This window comes from Paramacrobiotus metropolitanus, unplaced genomic scaffold, assembly GCF_019649055.1.
Source record: "Paramacrobiotus metropolitanus isolate TYO unplaced genomic scaffold, Prichtersi_v1.0 Parri_scaffold0000007, whole genome shotgun sequence".
Taxonomy (NCBI): Eukaryota; Metazoa; Tardigrada; class Eutardigrada; order Parachela; family Macrobiotidae; genus Paramacrobiotus; species Paramacrobiotus metropolitanus.
The window spans coordinates 774,927-797,484 of NW_026570227.1; the positions used below are offsets into that span (position 1 = coordinate 774,927).

The 22,558-nt window shown below is 47.3% G+C and overlaps 1 protein-coding gene across 1 annotated transcript; it reads right to left on the bottom strand.

Moving 5' to 3' along the window:
- Positions 1-1,071: 1,071 nt before the first annotated feature.
- Positions 1,072-22,002, bottom strand: LOC129582294 (serine/threonine-protein kinase fray2-like). The gene is made up of 2 exons (XM_055473790.1): positions 21,960-22,002; positions 1,072-2,844 (listed from the first exon to the last, which is right to left on the bottom strand). The coding sequence occupies exon 2, from the start codon at positions 2,828-2,830 to the stop codon at positions 1,331-1,333; it is 1,500 nt and encodes a 499-aa protein (XP_055329765.1). The 5' UTR covers positions 2,831-2,844; positions 21,960-22,002; the 3' UTR covers positions 1,072-1,330.
- Between the last annotated feature and the right edge of the window lie 556 nt (positions 22,003-22,558).

A 22,558-nucleotide genomic window follows, 5' to 3' on the forward strand; every position in this document is an offset into this window, starting at 1 on the left:
ATGTTAACATGTCACATATCACGCCCTGTATACCACACCAATTTTCATCTCTGTGACGTACCGACAAAATGCCGTAGACGTCCTTTGATAGTGTGATCCTAACAATCAACACTATTCCATTTCATTTGAATCGTCCTCGCCATCTCTTGGCGGGCGTTTCTTAGCACTTTCCGGTTGATTTCGGTCGGAAGTGCGGTCAACTGGCTGCGTCAAGTCAACTTGCATGACCTTTTCCGGGTCAATTTCTCGCTGGCCACGACCTTTCCTTGACGATTACGCTTAACCGCCTCTAGTCGATGGCGCGCATCATTTTCCTCCAGTCGCAGTCTTCGATTATCGGGGTCAGCTGCCAATCGACGCTGTACATCGGCAAGGTTAGCTCGAAGCTGCTGATTTCGTAGGCCACGTCGTCCTATCTGGTTAGACGCACGGTCTGGGCGACGGTCACTTTTCTTCACCAAGAATTCATCAATGTAGGTTTCGATTCCGTCCACCGGTTCGACGTAGTCGCTTCCCAGAGAATCTTTGATCTTATTAATCCTTTCTTCAACTGGGGATGCATGGCGCTGTGTCAAGTTGCCCTTTTCCATCCGTGTCTTACACTTCTTCAGCGCCTTGCGAGCCGTATGCGCTATGCTGATGTGTTCCATCGGTTGTCCCAATTTAGCGACGTGAGCCCGGAAAAATGGTGGGATGTCGTCTCTCATGGTATTGGATACCAGCTGGTTCTGTGTCTTATAATGTGCCAGTCTCGCAGCGAAGACCTTTTGCCCCATTCTCTTTGCGGCATAATCTGTGGGATCCACTTGAAGTCCTACTGATGCTCTGGCTGCGAGCAACTTGAAGGCTGGATTCACATGTCGTAAAACAAACTGAGCCACGTATTCTTGTCGTTCGGGATAGTCTCTGTAATAGAACTGTGTCATCCCGATTGGGTCAGTTGTATCCACCGGTACATCCAATAAACTCAAATCCACCAAACTGTGTAGCCCGTTCCGTCGGATGGGGAGATAACAGTCCCGTACCGAATCGCGGTGGATGAATAACCGACGAAAAAGTCCTTGTTCCACCCCCTGTTTAATCTCTCTCGCATATCCTGAGTCAAGTAAGAATTGGCGCAGCTGATTCAGCATCGTACCAATCTTGTTAGCTTCGGCTGAGTCCGACTCTATTCCGAAGTACCGACAAATTTCAACCGTTTGCTCGTCAATATCATTCCATATCGATGGTATCCGGCTGTCGGTTATCGAATCTGGAGTTCTGTCGCTGTTCAGCCTGGCGATGATTATCCGGTTCACGTTGACCTTCTAGTTCACGTCTCTCTCCTGACTCAGGCTTCATTACTCGCCGGTGTAGCCGGTTGAAGGTCACTATCCAGAATCACATTTCGTCGATGGGTCACATTCTCTTGAGATGCGGTTTCCACAACTGAGCTAGTTCCTTCCATCGCATCGTCTTCTTGAACGGTGCTTACAATTGGATCCACCACATGGACTGTTGACTCCATTCGCTGATACTTTGGGGGTGAATCTTCCCGTTCCGCGCTTGATGACCTTTTGCTTGCGCCCGAATCAAAGGTCGCATAAAATGCAGCCCTCTGTTGCCATCTTTTATCCTGTGGGTCGGGTGTTCGATTCCGCGTTTGTTCGCGTCTTTTGTCCCATGACCTTTCGAGTGTTGACATTCTGACATTGCGATTCCGGAATGCAACTCCCATTGGCACCTGATGCCCTTGCTTTTCAGGTTCTGTACGGAATGTCTCCGCACGCCGTTTTTCTTCACGTTCTCTCGTCGCCGCCAAAATCTTTGCCGTATCGATTTTCCTCTGAATACTCATTTCTGTTATTTCGTTTCCATGGCGCACCCATCCTCTTCCGCCACGGTAATCTCTATCATGAGAACGTTCGCGTGACCTTTCACTGTGGTAGTCACGTGTCCTTTCACGAGAGTGTTCACGTGACCTTTCGCTCCGTCTTTCAGAAATCCGTTCATGTTCACGTGAATGTCCGCGTGACCTTTCTCTATGCGGAGGCGACCGTGGTCGTATGAAGCCTTCGTCCCGTTTAAAACTTCTGAGTGCTTGCAGCACATCGCTTTCGGTTCGGCGAGATTTACGTAGTTCATCCATACGTCTTTCGACTTCCTTCTTTATGTATGGTGCCGGCGCGAACCCGTCTTGCAGTCGTTTCTTCTCCCGCAACAGCATTTTGAATAACTCGTCTGGCATAGCAGCTGGATCTTTCGTTAGCGTTTCGATTTGTATGATGAGGGACTGACGTGTCAGCTGCACTTCTTCTTCGTTTAGGCTGGCTGTGGGTCCGGTTGAACTCGACGTACTGGGCAACCCCTCTCGTGCAGCCTGTTCACTTGCTCTCTTATTTTCCGCATTAATCTTCGCGCGGATTTCGTCTTCCATCTGCTGAGCTCGCATCTTCGCTTGGTCTTCTTCGAACTTCTTCCGATATGCGTCTGTTTGTGGACATTTCAACGGCTCCAAGGTGTCATCCCAACCAGGTTCATTGTTCCGGATCGCTTCTCGATAACGATCTTCGAATAGCATTCGCTCTTCTACTGGGATGCTGCCGTAATTTCTTGTGCTTATGAGATTTCGAAAAACGTCCAAGTTCCCACGTTTGGCTTCCATGATCCCAACAAGCGTGACGGCATGTGGGTCTTCCAGCTTGTGAATACAAGTGTAGCAAGGGAATTTCTTATCAACCTTTTTGTTGTTCCATAAGCAGTCCGGACACTTTGGATTATAGCCCGTAAACTGATCGATGTCTGCCGCCATTCCCGAACGTTTAGGAGTGGCTTGACCATTTTGTGCCATCTTTCTTCTTCAATCTGCAATTATAAAACAATCCGTCATAGTAACCTTTTCCACGTCAATCTTTTCCATTCCTATCCATGTCAAGGCTTTTCTATCATTTTTACGCCTATTCCGTTACTGAGCTGAGACTTTCCTAGCTCCTGCTGCCTTTTTCTTATCACTGTAACGTGGTGACCTTTCTCACGTTATCAGCACTCTCTGACTACTGTGACCTTTTCTATTAGTCCTAGTACTGTTCAAGTGACCTTTCGTCATACTTTTCTCTTTCGTTTTGAACTATTTTATGCTTTTTCTGTAATATGCAGGGTTCATTACTCGCTGCATATTACACTGTCGACATTCATTCTGCTTCTTTCTCCGGTGGTGGTAACGGTGGGAAATCTATCCGGCCGTCGCTGTTGATGTGAACCGCTTCGTCCGCGATCAAAGCTTCCACCGCATTCTTGATCCATTCCTTATCTTTCTCGATGTTCAATTCGCCCAATTCATAATGAACGGCCATGAAATTTGAAAGGTCGCCCCATGAGGCTCCGTTGGTACCGCCAATGGCGTCCAAAGCCACGTCTGTAATGGCTATCTTCCATGCCTCTAATACCATTGGGAGTCTGGGAGTGCGGTCTCGGCCCTGTTTCGGAAGATAATAGATGATCTTGTTGTCTTTGTTATATTTACATCTCAATCTCCCTTCCTTATATGCTCGTTTGAGGACTCTTTCGGTCATATTGAGTGACGACCTCCCCTTCGAGTTTTCAGCCACTTGTCTCTTCAGTTCGGGGCCAAGCAGTTCGCCTTCTCTGACCATCTGGAGCGTATTTTGGACTTCCTTCCATGTACGGTTATTTACATCCAATGGTGGTCCTAACGTATAATCTGTCGGTTCTTTTACTGGCGTACCGCTGCTTTTCTGAGAGGATGCTGAGTCCGTTTGGTCTGCTGTCTCGTCGATCCTCAACTTTGCCAGTGATCCTGATGATGACCCCGCCGATTTTGGTTCGGCTGTCTTCTTCTCCTCTTGCGGCAAGGTTTCTTGACCTTTTAGATCGCCGACCGACTTCGATCGTTCCTTCTCAAAGACTTGTTTTAATGGCGCAAACAGTGATTTATGAAACACCTGTTGCGCCGAATCCGCTTCAGCTTCTGCCGCTGCCTTGTCCATCGGGAGCATGACCTTTTCTTTCTCCCGTTTGTCTGAAGTCTCGTGACCTTTCGGTTGAACTCCTGCGGTAGTTTCCGATGTCTCTTGACCTTTCGACTGTTCATCTTTTTCTGTCGCAGGTCCAGGAGGAGCTGTTGTAGCATCGTCATCGCTTTCCTCCGCCTCGTCATCCATCGGTCCCCTGGTCCTCGACACTTTCGGGGCCTGCGATTTAAGCCGAGCTGCTTCTTCTTCAGCCGTTTTCTGTGCAATCTGGTCCAATATCGGAGTTGACGTGTCTCCACTCAACGGGACTGTGACCTTTTCCGTATCTTGACTGTCAGACATATGACAGTAGATCTGTCTTCCCGGTGGTATCAGACCAACTCTTGTGTATCGAATTGGATGTCCTTTATTCGCGTTCGTTGTGGAGAGGACGTTCTGTTTAATCATCTTGGGCAACACGCGTTCAGTGGCCGTATCAATCTCCTTTATCATTCCATTCCCGTCGTTCCAGACTGCGTTAATATATTGGCTAATCCGATGACTCGTTGACCCCAACGGGCTTGTCGTTCCTGCGATTGCCCTTTCTACCCGCATTGGGACCGCTTCATTCGGAGTTGTCAGCGCTTTATCCGAACTGGCTGGCCTGAACAACTTGGCCTCATACGAAAAACTCGGGTGCTTCTGGATAAGTTTTCCTGCGTTCCGCGCAAATTCCAATACGACGTCGAACTTTTGTTTAGTGAAGCTACGACGCTGTTTCTTCAAATATGTGTTCAGGCCCGCTTTGAATTTCGATGTCACCGATGCTGTTCTTATCCGTGTGAAATTTTTCTCCGCACCGTTATACGCGTTGATGATTTCATCGACCGTGGTCAGGTTATCATTGTCTGGGCCTTCAAATTCTTCATCCAAGGTGAAGTCCAGCTCACTCTCTCCATCTGGTTCAGTGTAATTAACCATTGCTAATGCATCGATTTTCGTGACTGTCTTGCCCTTTCCTTTGGTCTTAACGGGTTCGCTCTTTGCTTTTTTCCCTTTATCCAGAGCTTCCGCTAAGCTTCTTGGCTCAGTAGTCCTTGATCGTGTCGTTTTCGAATCGGTATGTGACCTTGCACTGACCGTCGAAGTGCTTGGAAGGCTATCTTCCGATGCCTCCGATTCACGCGACGTCTCCCGTTTCGCTTTTTCACGAATCTGTTTGTCCTTGCGCTCTTTTGGCGTGGATGCCGAAATGACAATGGGGACAACTTGTTTCACTGCTATGACCTTTCCTTTGGGGGCCGGCGACTCAGGCTCAGTGACCTTTGATTTTGATGTAGCCGATTGGATAACTTTCTTTGAAGTCGTGGGTGTCGATGACCTTTCTTCAACTTCGCCGACTGATTCGTCCAGTATCTCAACATCATGAGGCGCTGGTTCATCTCTTTTCTTTGACCCTTCCTTTTTCTTCTTCCCGGTGCTTGTGCTATTGCTTTCATCACCGCTCTTTTTCTTCTTATCTTCTTCCTTCTCTTGTTTCTTTTTATCCTCTTCTTCCCTTCGTTTTTTCAGGAAATCACCTTTCTTAACCGTTTTTTCGCGGTTCATAACTTCTTCCAATTTGGGTGCTTTCCTCGGCTTAACTACCTTTGAAGGCTTTTTATGCTTATCGGCCGTTTCTTCGTCCTCCTCGGCATTTTCCTCTGCCGAATCGTCATCGTCTTCTTCTTCTTCTGATTCGTCCTCCTTTGACGATCGTCTGGCGCCTCCAGCTTCTTCGGCTCCGGTGACTGGGGTGTCTTCCATTTCTCTGGCTCCTCCTTCTTGTGCCCGGGGTTGAATTTCCAAGTGGGGTGTTTCTTTCGACTGTCCGGGTGAGGCGACCTCCCACAAAGGGTTTTTATTTGCGTCGTAAAATACCGTTTTGTATGATCCATCTTCCATTCGTCTTGTAAGCCGGAAATGCGCTTCATCCATCTCCGCCCGATGCCTCATCATACTGATCAGTGTACTTGCTTGGACTACCGCATCTTCCCGGTCACTTTCAGGTATCAGATTCCATAACTGCTCAATGGCTGCCTGATTCGCATTTTGGGCATTTTCTTCTGATACGTCCCATGGAGCATATGGAACCGGGTCTCCTGTTATTGGGTCGACTATCACAGCAGTTATGGTTTCCACAACTTCTCCGTTACCAGCGAAAAGTCTGAGGGTGACCTTTCTACATGTCGCCTCTGTATATCTCAGGACCGACTCGTAATCATCTGACGATCGTTTCTTCGGGTCTGGATCCGCCGTCGGCTTTGAACGGATTCTCTCTTTAGTCAACATTTTGCCGTCCGTTGTATATGTATATGCCAAGTGGTCGTCGTTTGTGCCCACTTTAATACGGATCCATGCATCTTCTTCGGTCGCAACTTTAGAGACAACGTGCTTCAGCATCTGAATGAGAACTCTTGGATTGTGACGTTCTTCTGGAAGCACAAACTGTAATGCCTCGTTGACTGTCATTTTTGCCTGTTCCCCGATAGCGTCCTTAACTGACCTATCCGCAAGGGGATTATACGAATCGATCTCTTTATTCGTTTTCCGATCGACAATACGCGCCGTAACCTTTCGTTCTTTATGGTCTGTCCCGGTGTATTTAGCCGTAAAACTCCTGCATTTCGGGAACCGAATCTGACCTTCTGTTCCCGCTGGCGTGGGTGGCGCGCTCTTTCTACCCACCGGAATCGGGGCCTGTGGCTTTGCCGGTTTAACTGGTATTGCTTTATTTGCTGTGGTCTTCTTTGTTCGCTGCCCTTTCTTGTGTTCAGTCTCTTTTGGGCTTATCGTCGGTGACCTTACCCTTTTTCCACTCTTCGTAGCCCCGCTAGATGGTTCTGTAACCGAACTAGTACGTCCACGAACTGATCCTGCGACCGAACTGGCCCGTGACTTCTCTGCTCGTTCGGTTAATTCGGCATCGATCTTCCTCTTTGTTGCCAAAAGGTCCTCGTCCGTCATTTCATCGACCGGGGCGTCTTTTTCAGCTATGGGCTTGGATGGTCCCGCGACGCTGGTAGTCGGTATCTGTCTTGTTTCCGGGAACACTTTGAGATACCTAAGGATCTTTTCGACAGTCTCCGGCCACCTTCTACCTTTTATCGTCGGATGATATTGCCACATCGATGCAACTTGTATTGCGTATTCCTTGCGCTTTGCTTCAACCTGTTTCGTTTTATCTTTCATGGCAATGTGGCACGGTTTGATAACAGTTTCCAGACTGATTAACTTTCCATACCATGCGTGTTCATCTTCAACTCGCATGTGGATTCTGTAAAGGTCACGGCATTTCCGATTGAAGTCACGAATGGCTTCTAAGTCGGTTTCCGTCAGCTTTTCCTTTTTATCCACGATTAAATTCAGGTTTGGGTCATCGTCCCTCAAGTCCAAAGGGAGCTTCGGTGCGTATTCGTGTAATGAGGGTTCGCCTGGGGGCGTAAGCCGTAAGCCATCTGGTCCAGTCTGCTCCAAGTTGGGACCCAGTGACGGTAGAATGCCTCTCGGTCGCCTTCCTCCTCTGTGTGGCGAATTACGATGAGGGCGCTGCGCTCCAAGTTGCTGCGGTGTTCTCATGCGAGGCGTTCCTATGTCCGACAATGACAAGCCTCCCGTCTCCGGAAAAGGCGGTAGTATCGGAGATGACCTTTGTGACTGTACCGGAGTCGCTAGCATTCCGCTGAATCCTCCTTGTCCCGTAAATCGATTCGGTGGAGTCTGTTGTGGTGGCGGCATCAGCATTCTTGCCGGTCCCATTATCACCTGCGATGATCCCGGTGGGGTGTACGATCCCGGATACGGTTGATAGGGGGCGCCCATCGCTTGTCCCGAATACTGGGTTCCGGCAGGTGAGCCGTGGTGCACCCAGTTAACCGTGTCCTGATAATTCGTCTGCTGTCCTGGATCGTGGTATACGTAATACCCCTGTCCGCCGTAGTAACCTCCTTGGGCTGTTCCAGGTTCATTCTGGGCCGTTCCCACTGACGACGTCGATCCTTCACCATATGAGGTGTCGTAACCGTATTCCCCTTCCATTCTTATCGGTGTCGATGTCTTTAATGGGTTTCCAATACTTTCCGAATCGGAATTATCTGAGTTCTGTCGTTCCGATCTGTCCATTAACTGTGCTTACCTTCTATAAAAATGAAACGATAAGGGTTAACTCTTTGCACATTGGTGACCTTTCTTTTTGCCTTCCCAACTCCTATTTTCAATTAAGTGTGACCCCTTATTTATGTCTATGTGGTTATTTGTTCTCGCGTCCTTTAGTTATCCGATCAAGGAGTTCTTTCTCAGCTGCATCCTCAGGTTCGCCTTTCTGGGTTAGCAGTTCCGTAGGGGTTGGTTTCTTCTTCTTCTGTTTGACCTTTCGCTCATTGATTGCTTTCGCTATATCGCGGCCCAATTGTTCAGCTTTTGATTTGACCGCCTCTATTTCCTCTTTCCGCTTTTCTATAAGGTCATTTTGGTCTTCGGTAGCAGTGCGTGGTTCGAGAAAAGGCTCTTGATTTGGTTCAAAGTCCTTTTGCGAAGCGCGTTCTGCTACTTCGATTTCTTCTCCGATAGCTGGTGGCCTTTCTGCCAAATTTCCAGCTTCTGCGTTCAACTTGATTGTAACTGCTGTTTCGAAATCCTTATCCTCTTTCTTCTTTCTTCCTCTTTTCTTTGTAGATTTGTCTTCCTTTTCCATTTCAGGTAGCGGAGGTGGTTCGAAAAAAGGTTCTTTTTGAGGAGTATGCTCTGCACCCTTATCCACTTTTTCCATTTCAGGTAGCAGAGGTGGTTCGAAAAATTGATTGATACCATTTTTCGAAGCATGCTCGGCTTCTTCCGTTTCTTTTTCGTTCAACGTTCGTTGCGAATCTTTCTCGTCGGGTAATGGTGGATGCCACGGCTTTAACCGATCGATGGAAACAACTTTTAGGTCAGCTTCCTTCTTCGGATTCTGCTCGATGACCTCCGCTTCGTTTGCTCGCGGGAAACTGAGAATCTTCCACACTTTATCATATTTTGACTTAAAGTCCGATTGGGTTTCTTTCTTCCCTTGTTTCGTATCCTTTTGTAATCGTATCAATACGAAATCTCCCACTTTGAAGTTCGGTTCCGACTTCTTCTTATTGTAAATTTCCGCGTTCTTCTCATAAGCATCTTTAATATTGCATTTCGCCACTTCTTCGGCAAAGGTCAAGTTCTTTTTCATGGTCTCAACCCATTCGTCTGGAGTGCCATAGTCATCCGGTATATTCGTTTTTGTGACCACATCCTCCGGCATTGTCATTTCTCTGCCGTGTAGCATATAGTATGCTGAATATCCTGTTGTGGCGTGCACGACTCTGTTCATCGCCGAAATAACATATGGAAGGTACTTATTAAACTTTCTTTCATTTCCTGCTTTCAGGTACTGTGCTAGGCCATCCGCAATCGTCTGCATCTGTCTTTCGACTTGGCCTTGACCTTCCGGGTGATATGCCGTTCCAAATGTGTGCCTGATTTTAAAGACATTGGTGACCTTTGCCAATACTTCAGCTGTGAAGTGCCGTCCGCGATCCGTGTGCAGGATGTGCGGTGCTTCGTGTACCAATATCACGTGTTTCACGAACACTTTCGCGAACTCTTTAGCCGTTGCCGTCTTCATTGGTACCGCAATCACATATTTCGTCAACTGATCGATGAACACTGCTATGTACTTGTATCCGCGTTTCTTCGTCAGTAACAACGGTCCTTTCAGATCAGCGTACACTCGGAAGAACGGATGTCCGACCTTTATCTCTTGTAATTTTCCAGGTGGGCATTTTCTCGGTGTCTTGCGGAACTGGCAGCCTTGGCACGCAAGTATGTAGTTCTTCACATCTGTACTCATTCGATCCCAGTAATATCGAAGTCTTATCGCTGATAATGTCTTTTCAAATCCCAGATGTCCTGCCGCTTTCTCGTCGTGCAATGCGTGGATTATCGCTCTTCGCATTGACAACGGTACGACATATGACCTTTCAAGTTTCCCATTCTTATCCTTTACTCGGTATAATATACCGTTCCATAACTGGTAGTGCACTTCAAATTTCGATCTTGTTTTCGCGTCTGGCAGATGTTCCAATTCATCTATAATCATTGCCAGATGGGGATCTTTTAACTGTTTATTCCGTAGCTGCCGATTCGAGTCATCCTCTTCTTCTTCATCACCTTGCAGGTTGACAATGCGGACTGTCGCTGTACTGAGCTCATTCCAATCCTTGATGACCTTGCAGCGTGGTAGCGGTTTGTACCTCTTTTTCGTCTGTTTTGGAAATCTCAGCAGTTTGATCGGACATTCGTTCAACGCTTGTGCCACCTTATCCGTTTCCCAAAGGTCGTCTCTATTCTCCGCTCTATCATCAAGTCCCGTGACCTTTCCATTCTGCGTTTTAGATTCCGCGTCAAGTCCGGTGACCTTTAAGTCACTGACGGTGGGCAACCAACTTTTCACCCGGTTCACTTTTGCTTCGTTTTCAGCCGACTCATTCGCCGTAACTGAAGTGACCTTTAATCGTTTTTCTCTCTGTTCCACCATCTGCAGAAACAGTTGTCCAATTTCAATTGCTGGTTCCTTCGTGTCGAATTCCTTCTTATAATCCTCGAAGTTTGGAATCTCATCGAATTCCTCTTCTTGACACGTCGGGCCTTCAATTGGTGCTCTTGATAACGCGTCCGCATTGTCGCAGTACTTTCCCGGTTTGTATTCAATTTTGAACTGGTGACCTTGCAAGGCCATTGCCCATCTTGTCAAGCGCGGGTTCATTCCGACTTTGTTCGTCTCCGACCTTAACAAATTGGTCAGCGCCTGATGATCCGTCCTTACGGTAAATTCCGCATAATCAATGTACGGTTTGAATTTCCTGACAGCGAATACTACTCCCAGACATTCCCATTCCGTTACGCCGTAATTTTTCTCGGCTCCATGCAGAACGCGACTCGCATATGCGATTGGATGTCCATCCTGTGACAGTACGGCTCCAATTCCCTCTTTGCTCGCGGCGCATTCAATAACGGTCGGTTTTGCGGGGTCAAACTTTGCCAGTACTGGACCTTCACATAACAACTGTTTCAAACTGTTGAACTCATCTTCATGTACCTTCGTCCAGTCCTTTTTCACGTGCTTGTCTTGTCTCAGCAACTCGTATAGGTGGCAGGTCTTCTGTGCATATCCCATTATGAACTTGCGGTAATAGTTCGCCAGTCCAAGAAATGACCTTAATTGCCTTTCTGTCTGAGGCCGTTTAAACTCTGAGACCGCGGTGACCTTTTCCGGATCCATGCGAATTCCGTCTTCACTGAGTATGTGACCCAGGAATCCCATTTGTCTCACTCCGAATTCACATTTCGTTGGCTTTATTGTGAATCCCGCTTCAACCAGGCTCATTAGGACGTTTCTCAAATTCTGCATGAAAATTTCCCAAGTTTTTCCAGCGAAGATGACGTCATCAATGTACCCGAAAACGCAACCCTTTCTTTTCGCTTTTGAGAGTACTTTGTCCATGCACAACTGGAATGTTGCTGGTCCGTTGCACACTCCGAATGGCATTCGTTTAAACCGGTACATTCCATCTTGCGTTACAAAGGTCGTCTTGTTGATAGACGCCGGATCCATTGGGATCTGCCAGAATCCACTTTGTAGATCCATTTTTCCATAATATTTATTGCCTGCGCACGCGTCGAGCAATTCATCTGGGTTCGGTAGCGGATAATTGTTCTTTCTTGTTAACTTGTTAAGCATGATATAGTTGACACAAAATCTTGTCCCCATTGTTCCGTCGCCATTTTTCTTTACTGCCAGCACGACTGGAAAACTCCACTCGGCATCTGACGGTTCGATCACATCTTGTGCCAACATCTCCTCGATATGCTTCGTTATAAACTCACGGCCTGTCCAACTCGTTCTGGCCGGGTTACACTTAACTGGCTTTGCATCTCCCGTGTCAATTACGTGAGTGACCCCTTTTACATCTCCATACGGTTTCTTTGATGTGGGTAAGACCTTCCAGAATTCCCAGAACGCGTTATACACGTCGTTTTTCTGCTCTTGGGTAAGGTCAGGTCCCAATTTCAAGTTTTCGATTATCTTTTTCAGTTCAGCTTTCGTTGTATCGTCCACCTCAGGGTCTTCGAGTACGTTTTTTACTGTCCCTGCGTTGACCTTTACATTCTCCATATGTTCATACGGCTCAACATAGCCGAGTAGCTGATTTATCTTCACGATCCGGTATTTGCTACTATGATTCGCAATGACGATTTCAAAGTATTTTCCTCTATGGTCCGTCACTCCTGCCAACGGTTGAACTTCAGTTTCCACTTGTGGGACCGGTGTAAACATCAACTTGTTTTGGGCCGGTGCATATTTTCCCATCTTGACCTTTACACGTGTGCAATTTGACGGTTTCAATTTGGTTCGCTGGTCGCTGTAAACTTTGATCACGTCCTTCGACATTCTAGCTTTTTCCACTTTCAATCTTCTGACTTTAATATCCTTTTCTTTTTCCTCATCTACTTCGTCATCTTCATCCAAGTCCATTAAATCTTCTTGTTCTGAAAGGTCACTTACACCTGAATCTTCCGAAGTTGTTGAGTTATCACTTGAACTCGTCCACTCGGAGTCCGAGTTACTGCTCTCGTAATCTTGCACAGTAGCTTGACCTTTGTCAGTCTTTTCGAGTGGGCGCTCATCAACTCCTTCATCTTCTGATGAAAGGTCACTTTCGTTTTCCCGCGAATCGCTAAGTTCTTTCGCTTTCGAATTTTTGAGCAGAGGTTTGTCCCCTTCTTTTGCCTTTCGCCCATTTCGTGCGGCGACTCTTGGGTGACTCCTTGCTACTCGGATTCTCGCTGGTGACCTTTCTGATTGGTCGGAGTTTAACCTTTCCTCGTCCGATTTTGACTTTTCCAATTCATTTATTTTTTTCAGGCTCGTCAATGGCTTTTCGGTCAACTCGACTGGCGGACATTCCTCACCGTTATCGAGTGACCTTTCCCCGTTTTTTGCCTCAGTTACTGGGTTTTGCTGTTCATTCGATATCCTTTCGATTTCCTCTTTGAACTTCTTCCACATTTCTCCTCTATCCGTTAGCATCTGTGCGATGTCAAAAGCCGACTTTGAACTTTCTTCCGTTTCGTTCGATCCGCCTTCAACTATCTCAACTGGTTCCTCATTCTCTGTTTCTTTTGCTGTCCCCTTATCGACTTCATCCTGTTGAACTGTTTCGTAACCTTTAGGTCGTTTAGGACCAACAAAGATGCAGTTTGCCATCAGTTCTTCGGTGACCCATTCATCATTTGGGATCGTTTCATACATGCACCATGTATCGCCACCTCGTTCTGGGTAGTCCACTCCGTCTGGGTCTGGTGCAAAGGTCACCTTTTTCTTTTGCATCAAACCCGGTAACCTTCTTTTCCGAGTTACCTGTAGTTCTCGCATCTCTTTTACATCAAATCTGGGGATTTCCTCTTCAAATTTATTCCAATATTTTTGGAATATTTCTTCGTTGCCTTCTTTTAACGCATCGTAGTACACTTGGAGCGATTCGTAGACAGGTGTGCCAAGTCCTGCCGGGAAAATAATCGTCCTCCCTTCACCTTTGTACATGTGGTTTACGCGAAAGTCCCAGAAAAGGTCAACTCTCGCTTCTTCCCACATTTCTCCTTCCTCGTTCATCTCTTCTATCTCTCTTTTAAATCTCCTTTCTGTTGCTACCGGATCAAGGGGATCCTGGATTCCTTTCTCGACACGTTGTAACCAATGGTTTAGCCATCTTCCTCTCCCGATAATGAAGCTCTTCACGCATGACAACCAAGTCCGGTATCTGTTACAGTGATACCGTTCAATGTGTGGCTTCCACATTTCATTTGTCCGCATGATGCTTTTCGCTTCCTTTTGAACATGACCTTTAAGGTCTGCTAATGCAGCATTACATCTTGGCCATTCTGAAGGGTCATCTTGAGAGGCATTTTCACAACATTCGGCACATTCTCATTGTGGTTGTATTCTGCACGGGTCCTCGAAGTAGCCGTGGTGACAACTCCTGGCTCGTTCGTCTGAGGTTAGTGACCTTTGGCTCGCTTGCGGTCTAACCTCTTCCTGTGCTGTTGCGTCTTGTTCGCATTCGATTGGGGTCACGCTTTTGTCCTCAGAGGATATTTCGATGACCTCTGGGTCTTTTTGTGTTCGGTGACCTTTCAGCTGTTCGAGCGCCTTGTTACGAATTTCACTTGTAAACATCTGTTCCTCTTCGGCTATTCGTTTTAATACCCGTAACCTTTCGCTCTTTTTATCCTTCCACACTTTAGCCGTTTTTATTCCCAGTGCCTCTGGTACTGGGATAGGCTTTGCATACTCCATGTCTGGCACAAGCGATTGTTTCGCTGCAACTGCCGCTTCTTTCTGTGTGGCAATTATCTCTTCAAGCGTTGGTGACCTTTCGGTAGCAGGTCGTGGTTCGAAAAGGTTCGAAGTACGTTCTGGTTCCAAGTTCTCAGTCGCTGGTGACCTTTCGTCTTCCTTTCCCAGTGCCTCTGGTACTGGGATAACTTTTTCGACATTTCCATTTTCTGTGGCTCCTTGTTCACAGTCATCTGCGATCATACTTCTCCCGTCCGGGGTAAATACGATCGCCTCATCCATGTCTGGCGCGAGCGGTTCCTTTTTCCTTTCGTCGACTTTTTTGACATTTACGCTTTCGCTTTTCTTCTCCGGTGCCTCTGGTACCGGGATTATCCGTTGGCTAATCTCGTTCTGCTGCACTCTCGTCATTCCCGGTGCCTCTGGTACTGGGATGACCTTTTCTCTTCCCTTTTGTGTCAGCATTGTCCGGTTTAACGTGTTTTTGATCTCCTGCTGAATCATTTGCAACTGCTCAAATGGTGACAATTCTTTTCGCCTCATCTTTTTCTTTTCGTTTCCCGGTGCCTCTGGTACTGGGATTAGCGTTTTATTAGCAGTTTGAACATTTTCCTGTTTTACAAGTTCGGTGACCTTTCCGACTTGAACTTTGGCGACTGGTTTGGGGTCATCTTCTTTTTCTTCTTCCCCTTCGTTATCCATCAGTACGAACTTCTTCTCTAAGAAGTCGAATCCCAATAACACCTGTACGTCGTCGCACTTCGGTCGGACGTAGAATGAATGTTCGCTAGTCTTTCTTCTTAAGGTCACTGGTGCTACACAGTAATGCGTCACCAAGAATCCTGACGTCCCGCTAATTCCATTTATTTTCACCAATCTGTCTGGTGGTAATGGGAGCATGTGAAGTCCATTCTTCTCACAAAACGGTTTGCTGATCAACGACGTCTCAGCGCCGGTGTCCAACATTGCGTTGACCTTTATGTCTCCCACTTTCACTTCGTGTGTATATGCTTCAATTCTCTTCGGTAACTTTCCATTTTGAATCTTCAAGGTGTGAATCTTACATTTCACAGGGATAAGCGATACTGGTCCCGGATCCATATCGGGAAGCACTTGTCCTTTTGCTAGAGTGCTATGACCTTTCAGTATCTCGCTCAGCTTATCAATCCTGTGTGGAACGTTAGTCCGAACATCGTAATATTTTCGCGGCTTTTCTTTATTTGTTCGCTTCTCTGTAGTCATTTTATCACCGGTGACCTTTTTAACATTCTGCACTTGCTCATTTGCTTTTGTGCTATCCGCGTGACCTTTAGTCACTTCATTTATCGTCTGATGGATCAGTTCCTCTTTACGGTTTTCATTTCGTTTATCCCTCAACTTCTCAATGACTTCACTTGTTATTCGGTCCGCTCGCTTCAGTTCGTCTTCTTCGCTACCTTTCATCTCATCTGGTGACCTTTCTTATGTAATCATATCATATCCTTTTTCGGTCATCCATTCGATCACCTTCGCGGACACTTCATTGTTCGTTTTCGTTGGGTCAATTTGCGAAGACATTCCATCTGTTCGGGCTGGTGACTTGTCATTGTCATCCTTTTGCAATGCCTCCGATAAGTCCCGTGACCTTTCAACTGCGCCACTCTGTTGCATTTGCGCCATCTCGTTTGACCGTCCTTTTTGTTCATTTTGCGCTAAGTCCTGTGACCTTTCGTTGCGCTTCATGACAAATCCGCCGTTTGTCAGCTTTTGTATGGGGACTTTTTCTCCATAATTCGGCGGTTTATCCTGTGGCGGAGCATTACGTGAATAATTCCAGTCAGCGCATGTCTTCTTATATTCCTCTGCGTTGAATGCTGGGACTGGGTTCGGTGACCCTTGGGTTGGTTTCCCCGTAACCAACTCTTCTAATCGCTTTCTTTCACATTGCGTTCGCAACTGTTGCATGTCCCAGTAATCCTCCTGTGACATTCCTGCTTTCTGCTTCGCTTTTGGCGTTACGGGTATCCACATCCCGTGATTGCCATTCGGTCTGTAGGCCACTTTTTGCCACTTTTCCTTCTGTTGCAGAGTTACTGCATCAACAAGTGAGTCTTCGGAGTCCTGTTGTGCCAGTTCGCTATTCTTCTGCTGCGCTGTTCGCAGTGTCAAGTCTGTTTCTTGACCTTTTAACACGGCACTTTCACCGTGACCTTTAGCGTTCGCACTTGCTCCGCGACCTTTCATTTGAACTTTTCCAACGGAAGGTGACTTTTCATCTTTACTAATAACGATGATATTCTGCTTAATCCATTCTTGCCTTGCCAGCTTCTCTTCTTCGTTTTCTGAACAATTCCAAAACTTTGGCTTTGGCTTCCCGTAACAATCGCAACTTGGCTCGATCGCCTTATCGTTTTTTGCTAAAAATTTTCGGAATTTCGCATGCTGCTCGTTTTCTTCTTGCGCAGCATCGTTCTGCGGTTTCTTCTGATTCAGCAGCGCCTGTTTAATCTTTGCATTCCGTTGTGCGCGTCGTTGTGCTAGCACTTCTTCGCTGCAGTACGGTGACCTTTCGTTTTGCTGCACTTTTTGCAATGTCGCGCTACCGTCACGACAATTTCCACTCGCAGTACCATTCTGCGGTGACCTTTGGTCCCGTTGCGCGTTTCCACTCGCAGTACCATTCTGCGGTGACCATTTGTCCACTTGAACGTTTCCACTCGCAGTACCATTCTGCGGTGACCTTTCACTTTGTGACGGTATTCCTATAACCGTTCCATATCCTTTTTGCGATGACGGCATCCATATAGCCGTTTCTCTTTGCTGTGGCGGCATCCATCTAGCCGTTTCCTTTTGCGCTGACGGCATCCATATAGCCGTTGCAGTGGTCACATTCACTGCAGTACCATTCTGCAGTGGTGACCTTTCCCTTTTATCCGGTGGTTTAGGGTCGGGTCGATCAGTAGGCTCACCGGTGCCTACTGATCTTGCCCGTTTCCCTGAACCGGCGCCCCTCCTTGTTGCGCGCCCTGCACATTCCCTTGCGCTTGCTCGTTCACCGGGCCACCTCCGTTTGGCTGGCCACCACCCTGTTGGTAGTTTCCTTGGCCGCCGCCATTGTTCTGGCCTCCTCTGAAGTTTCCGCGGCCGAAGCCTCTGTTTCTTCCTCTGAAGCCGCCGCGGCCGAAGCCACCACGGCCGTAGCCACCGTTCTGGCCACCGCCATTTCCATTTCCATAGTTCCCGTTTCCATTCCCTTGTTGGTTTTGGAAGTTTGCTTTGTGCTGATACCATTGGGTGATGAGGTCATATCCGTTATTTACTTATTTACCGCTAGGCGCCAACCACCAAGCCCGCGCAGTCGTTGCCACTCGTTGAAGGCGAACAGGTTCGGGTTCTGTTCTGGTGGTGTGTTAGCGAATTTGCATCCCTGGGTCTGGTGGTTGCCGTACATACAGTACTGACACATCTGCACGTTGTTCGCCACCCATCCATCGATCATCTGGAACTTGAATTCGGTTCGTGACCCTTGATTTTGCTGGTTATTGTTCTGGTTTCCTCTGTTTGGCTGAAAGTTGCCTTGACCTTGACCTTGATTCTGGAAATTTCCTTGTCCTCCGTTCCAGTTTGCATTTCCATATCCGTATCCATTTCCACCAAAATTTCCGTTCCCCGCTCCTTGTTGTGGTATTCCAACGTTCATTGGGGCCACGTTCTGTGGAGCTGGTGGAGCCACATTCTGAGGTGTCGGTTTCACTTGAGCCGCCGCCTGTATTGCAGCTACCATGGCGTACGTGAGTGGCTGTCCCGTCTGGCTGTCGATAAAGGTCACTTCTTTGGTGACCTCTTGCGCCGGGGCCTCCCTGCGGTATTCAACCGGCTGCTGGACTGGTGCAGCTGCCATCCTCTGTTGTGGTACGTTTTCGACTTGACCTTGGCGGATGGTCACGTATTCCTGATTACGTTGACCTTTAGGCGCTTTATATTTATCTTCTCCCGCTGACCAGTGACGGAAGAAATCTTTGATTTCGGTTGGAGTCCTGCACTGTTGCGTGCGCAGTGCTTTATAAAGGTCACCATCCACTCTGCATCCTTCGATCAGGAAATTGACTGCCTGCTTTTCAGTTATAATCCGTTTCGCTTTGTATTTCATGATCGCTTGATAAAACTGATCAAGAGATTCTTTTCCAAGGTCAAATTTTCTTGCCATGGCTTCTCGTAATCCAAGGACTTCTTCATCACGATCTCCATATTCATCTTTGAATTTGGCCAGCCATTCCGTAATTGTATATTCTGTTTCCTCCTGGAGTGCGATCTCTCTCTCTCCTTCGAACCAGGTTTTCGCTGGTCCTTTCACCGCGCTGGCTATCTCAATTAAGATCTGGTCGTCGGTGAGGTGATACGTTCGTTGGGTATCTCTAACCAGTTGTGTCCAACCATTCACTGCGTCACGACTTCCGTCAAAGGTCACCAATGTCGTTTTCCGTGCCATCGAATTGAGTGCATTTACCAATTTCTGTGTCGGATCTTGATCTGCTGCACTAGAATCACTGTCTTCTTCTTCCCGGTTTTGCTTCGCCTTTGCGTAGCGGGACTTCCTCGGGCGTTCTTGACGGCTCGGTGGTCTATCCCGCTGTCCTTCTTTGATGAAGACATTAGTTTCGATATGCTGGGGAAACTGAGAAGGGTCACCTCGATTCGTAAGCGAATAACTTTCCGATGGTGGCTCTTTGTCATCTTTGGCCTTTTCCCCGTCCTTTTCGTTTTTGACACTTCCTCTGCCGGTACCAGTTCGTAGCGGCATGTCGAAGTGGAAGCTTTTGCCCGTGCCCATTTCATGCGCCTTGCTGTAACTGGGCGGCGGTGATTCCACTGTTGCTGTTCTACCGCCATATTGCAGAAGCTGCTCGTCTTTGTGCTTGTTGGATATATTGAGAGCCTTATTTTCATCCTCAAGGCGACGGACTTTCAACTGGACTTCCTCTTTCTCCGTTTTCAAGTTCTGATTCTCCTCCTTGACCTTTAACATATGTTGGTGGAGTTGGAAAGTCTTTTCCTGAATGACCTTTTCAGTGTCATTCTCCAACCTTTTAATGTGTTCCGCCAACTGGGTCACATCCCTTTCCAACTTTATGTATTCCTCGGCTGCTGCTTTCAGTTGATTTTTCGACTGGGTGACCTCATCTTCTCTTGTCATCGCCGTTTGGGTCATATCGATCAACTCTGTGTTGAGTCTGATAATCTCCTGTGTTTTCTGGTGAACAATTTGTTGCCACTCTTTGTCCTTCAACTCAAGCGCCGTGACCTTTATGTCCAAGAGGTGTGCTTCATGCTCCCACCTCATGCCCTGTTCGGCGATTGTCTTAGCGGTTCCTTTTAACTCGTTGATCTCTGCGGTAACCTTTCGGTTATCTTCTTTCAACGCCTGGTTCTCTTCTTGATGTTCCTTGGTCACCCTGGCGGCTTCATCGGCCCTTCTCTGGTGATCATATGATTCCTTGTGGAGGATCCCAATATTCTTATCACGCAGCTTCAGGTCATTCCTGAGCTTAAACACTTCGGTGGTGTTCGTCAGCAATCGCTGGGTGGCCTCGGCGAGTTTGGTTGCGTATTCATCTCTTTTCGTTTCAGCTTCGGTGACCTTTAGTTTCAGTGAGTCGCATTCGTCCTTCAATTCCACTAAGTGCCGTGACCTTTCGGCTGATTCTTCTGACATGCTCTCGTTGAGGTCACTGACTGCAAGATGACCTTCCATTTCTCTGTCATCTGCCATTTTCAAATATTCGTCGGCCAATTCCTTTTGTCTTTCATATTTCACTTTCCAACCGTCTGCGGCACTTTGAAGGTCACCCTGTTGCTGTTCCAGATCAAACAGGCGGTTCTCAAGTGCCGTCAGTCTTTCTCGGTATTCTCGTTTCCGCTTGTCCGCTTGTCGTTCGTTAACTTCCAGTTCATTTTCCAATTCGCTGACACGTCTTCTCAAAGTTAACGTGGGGCTGTTCGGTGACGGCGGTCGTACATTGATGACCTTTCCAGTTTGTGTCCGTTCAATGAGGTGCTCTGGTATGTCTTTGAAAGGTGTCATCCCTTCAGCGCGGTCAGCTTGTCTCATTGCAGATTGGAAGGACATATTCATCGTCATTTCATCGTCCGTGAAGTATGATTCATTTGACTCATCTGACACCATTGGAGTGGCCCAAAGGTCATCGTCTACAGTCTTATCGTTCAATGAAAGGTCATCCAATCCCATTCCAACCAGTTCCATTTTGGTGACCTTTGTCGTTTCAACTTCCATTTGAGTCAGGTTCGCATTTTTATTCTGCTCATGCATTCCGCTAGTGGTAGCATCCAACTGTGATGCTCCAACTAGTTCCGCTATTCTTCCTGTGGACTTATCCTCCCCGGTGACCTTTGTCTGGTTCATCGGATCACTTCCCGCCGTAGACGCGGGAGTGTGCTTCTGGTCGTCGCTGGAACTTTCCTGATTGGCGACCGCCTCGAGCGCCTTCTGATAAGTGCTATCAGAGCCTCGTGAATCCTTCTTCTCGAATGCCTTGGGCGCTCGAGTGTTCCGCTCATGTCCAACTGGACGTGAGTACGGGTACAGATCCTTTTTGTACGGGTTTGGTGCGCTTTGCTGTGAGCTGCGGGAGCTTTTGCTTCCCTGACTGCTGTTGGATGTCGGTTCCTCTTGGTCTTTGTCCATGTTGATCGGATAACTTGGACGCTCCTGCCAATTGTTCTCACACACACGTTATTGTATGGTTTATTCAATTTTCCTAAAGGTCATTCTGTACCTCCGAAATTTTTCTAAGTCCTTATTAAAGGTCACTCTTCGACTGAAAAGTTTCGACTAAGTCCCGTGTAAAGGTCACTTTTTCGATAAAAAGTTCGAGAGATTTGCCCTAAAAGGTCACTTTTCGGACAAAACTTCGAAACAGCTTTTACAGTTCGAAACACGTTAGCGAATGAAATCCTACAGCTGCTGATATCGCTGTACCACTATCCAGTTCAATTTAACTTCGATAAAGGTCACCGTTCGTCAGTTTCAGATCATAAAGGTCACTTAAATAGGTCAATTTGGTCAATTCCAACTTTTCAGTAAGGGTCACTTTTCAAAGTCAGCGGTCACGTTCTGATCTCAAAGGTCCCTTTCCGACTCGATTCAACTCAAAAGGTTACTTTCCAACTCAATTTCTGTTAAAAGGTCACTTTCCCGTTCAATTCAAGTTAAAGGTCACTTTTAAGCTCAATTCGATCAAAGGTCACTTTTCCTTTGTCTCAACTCAAAAGGTCACTTTTCGTCTCAATTATCTTATCTCAAATCAAATTTCCCATTACAGCTAGAGTTTAGCGGAAAATCCCCATTCGGGTTGTTTACTTCGTTCTGATTGGTCCGCTAGCTCAAAATATTCAGTTCAAATTTCGGCCAATCACAGCTCAGATAACTGACCAATCACGTTAGTCCACTTAAATTTTAGATCTGCCTGACGTCACGGTCAACGGCCAGACATGCACGCCGCGTGCAAAACTCCGCCTACTTCTACGCTCAGCTCAGTACGGACCAATAAAAATTGTCAATTTTACCAACTAGCCAATCCCGTAATTAATAACAGTTTTTCTACCTGTTAACCGTCCGTTCCACGGGAAAGTGATCCAGATGATCCAATTCCTCTCCACCGTCCGTTCCCGCGCTGCCGTTTTTCCGTAGCGGTTGTGCCGCCCGCTTTTCAAATGCTACTGTGCCGGCTGACTGCCGTAGCAACAGTAGTGGTACGCTCTACACCAGTTTGGTGGAGTCTGATCTGTCTTTTCCGTACGCCCCTTTCGGCGTTTCGGCGCTTCTGCCCCACGGCTTAGGATTCGCTGAATCCTTGCCGAGTACCAGTGACACCAGTGTAGGTCTTCGCTGAAGACTCTACACCGAGTAACACTGGCGACTGCTCTCTTGAACTCTTGCACAGTCCCTGCAACAGTACAGGTCTTCGCTGAAGACGCTGCACCGAAAACAAGGCTGGAAATCCACGTCAGATGAGGAACTTGCACCGCTTGTGGTGTTGCGCTTTGCTGTGGTACAGACCTGTGCCTTACTGGTCGGGTTTCACATCAGATAACAGGCCAACTTTGCCTGACACAAATCAAATCAAATTCAGAGAACCGCTGTCGGCTCTGCTACCATCTAATGCTAGATCCAACTGTGATCCAGATACGGAGACCTAAACGG

Excerpts from the sequence above, each read along its gene's own strand:
- LOC129582294 (XM_055473790.1), bottom strand. The coding sequence starts at position 2,830 with ATGGCACAAAATGGTCAAGCCACTCCTAAACGTTCGGGAATGGCGGCA.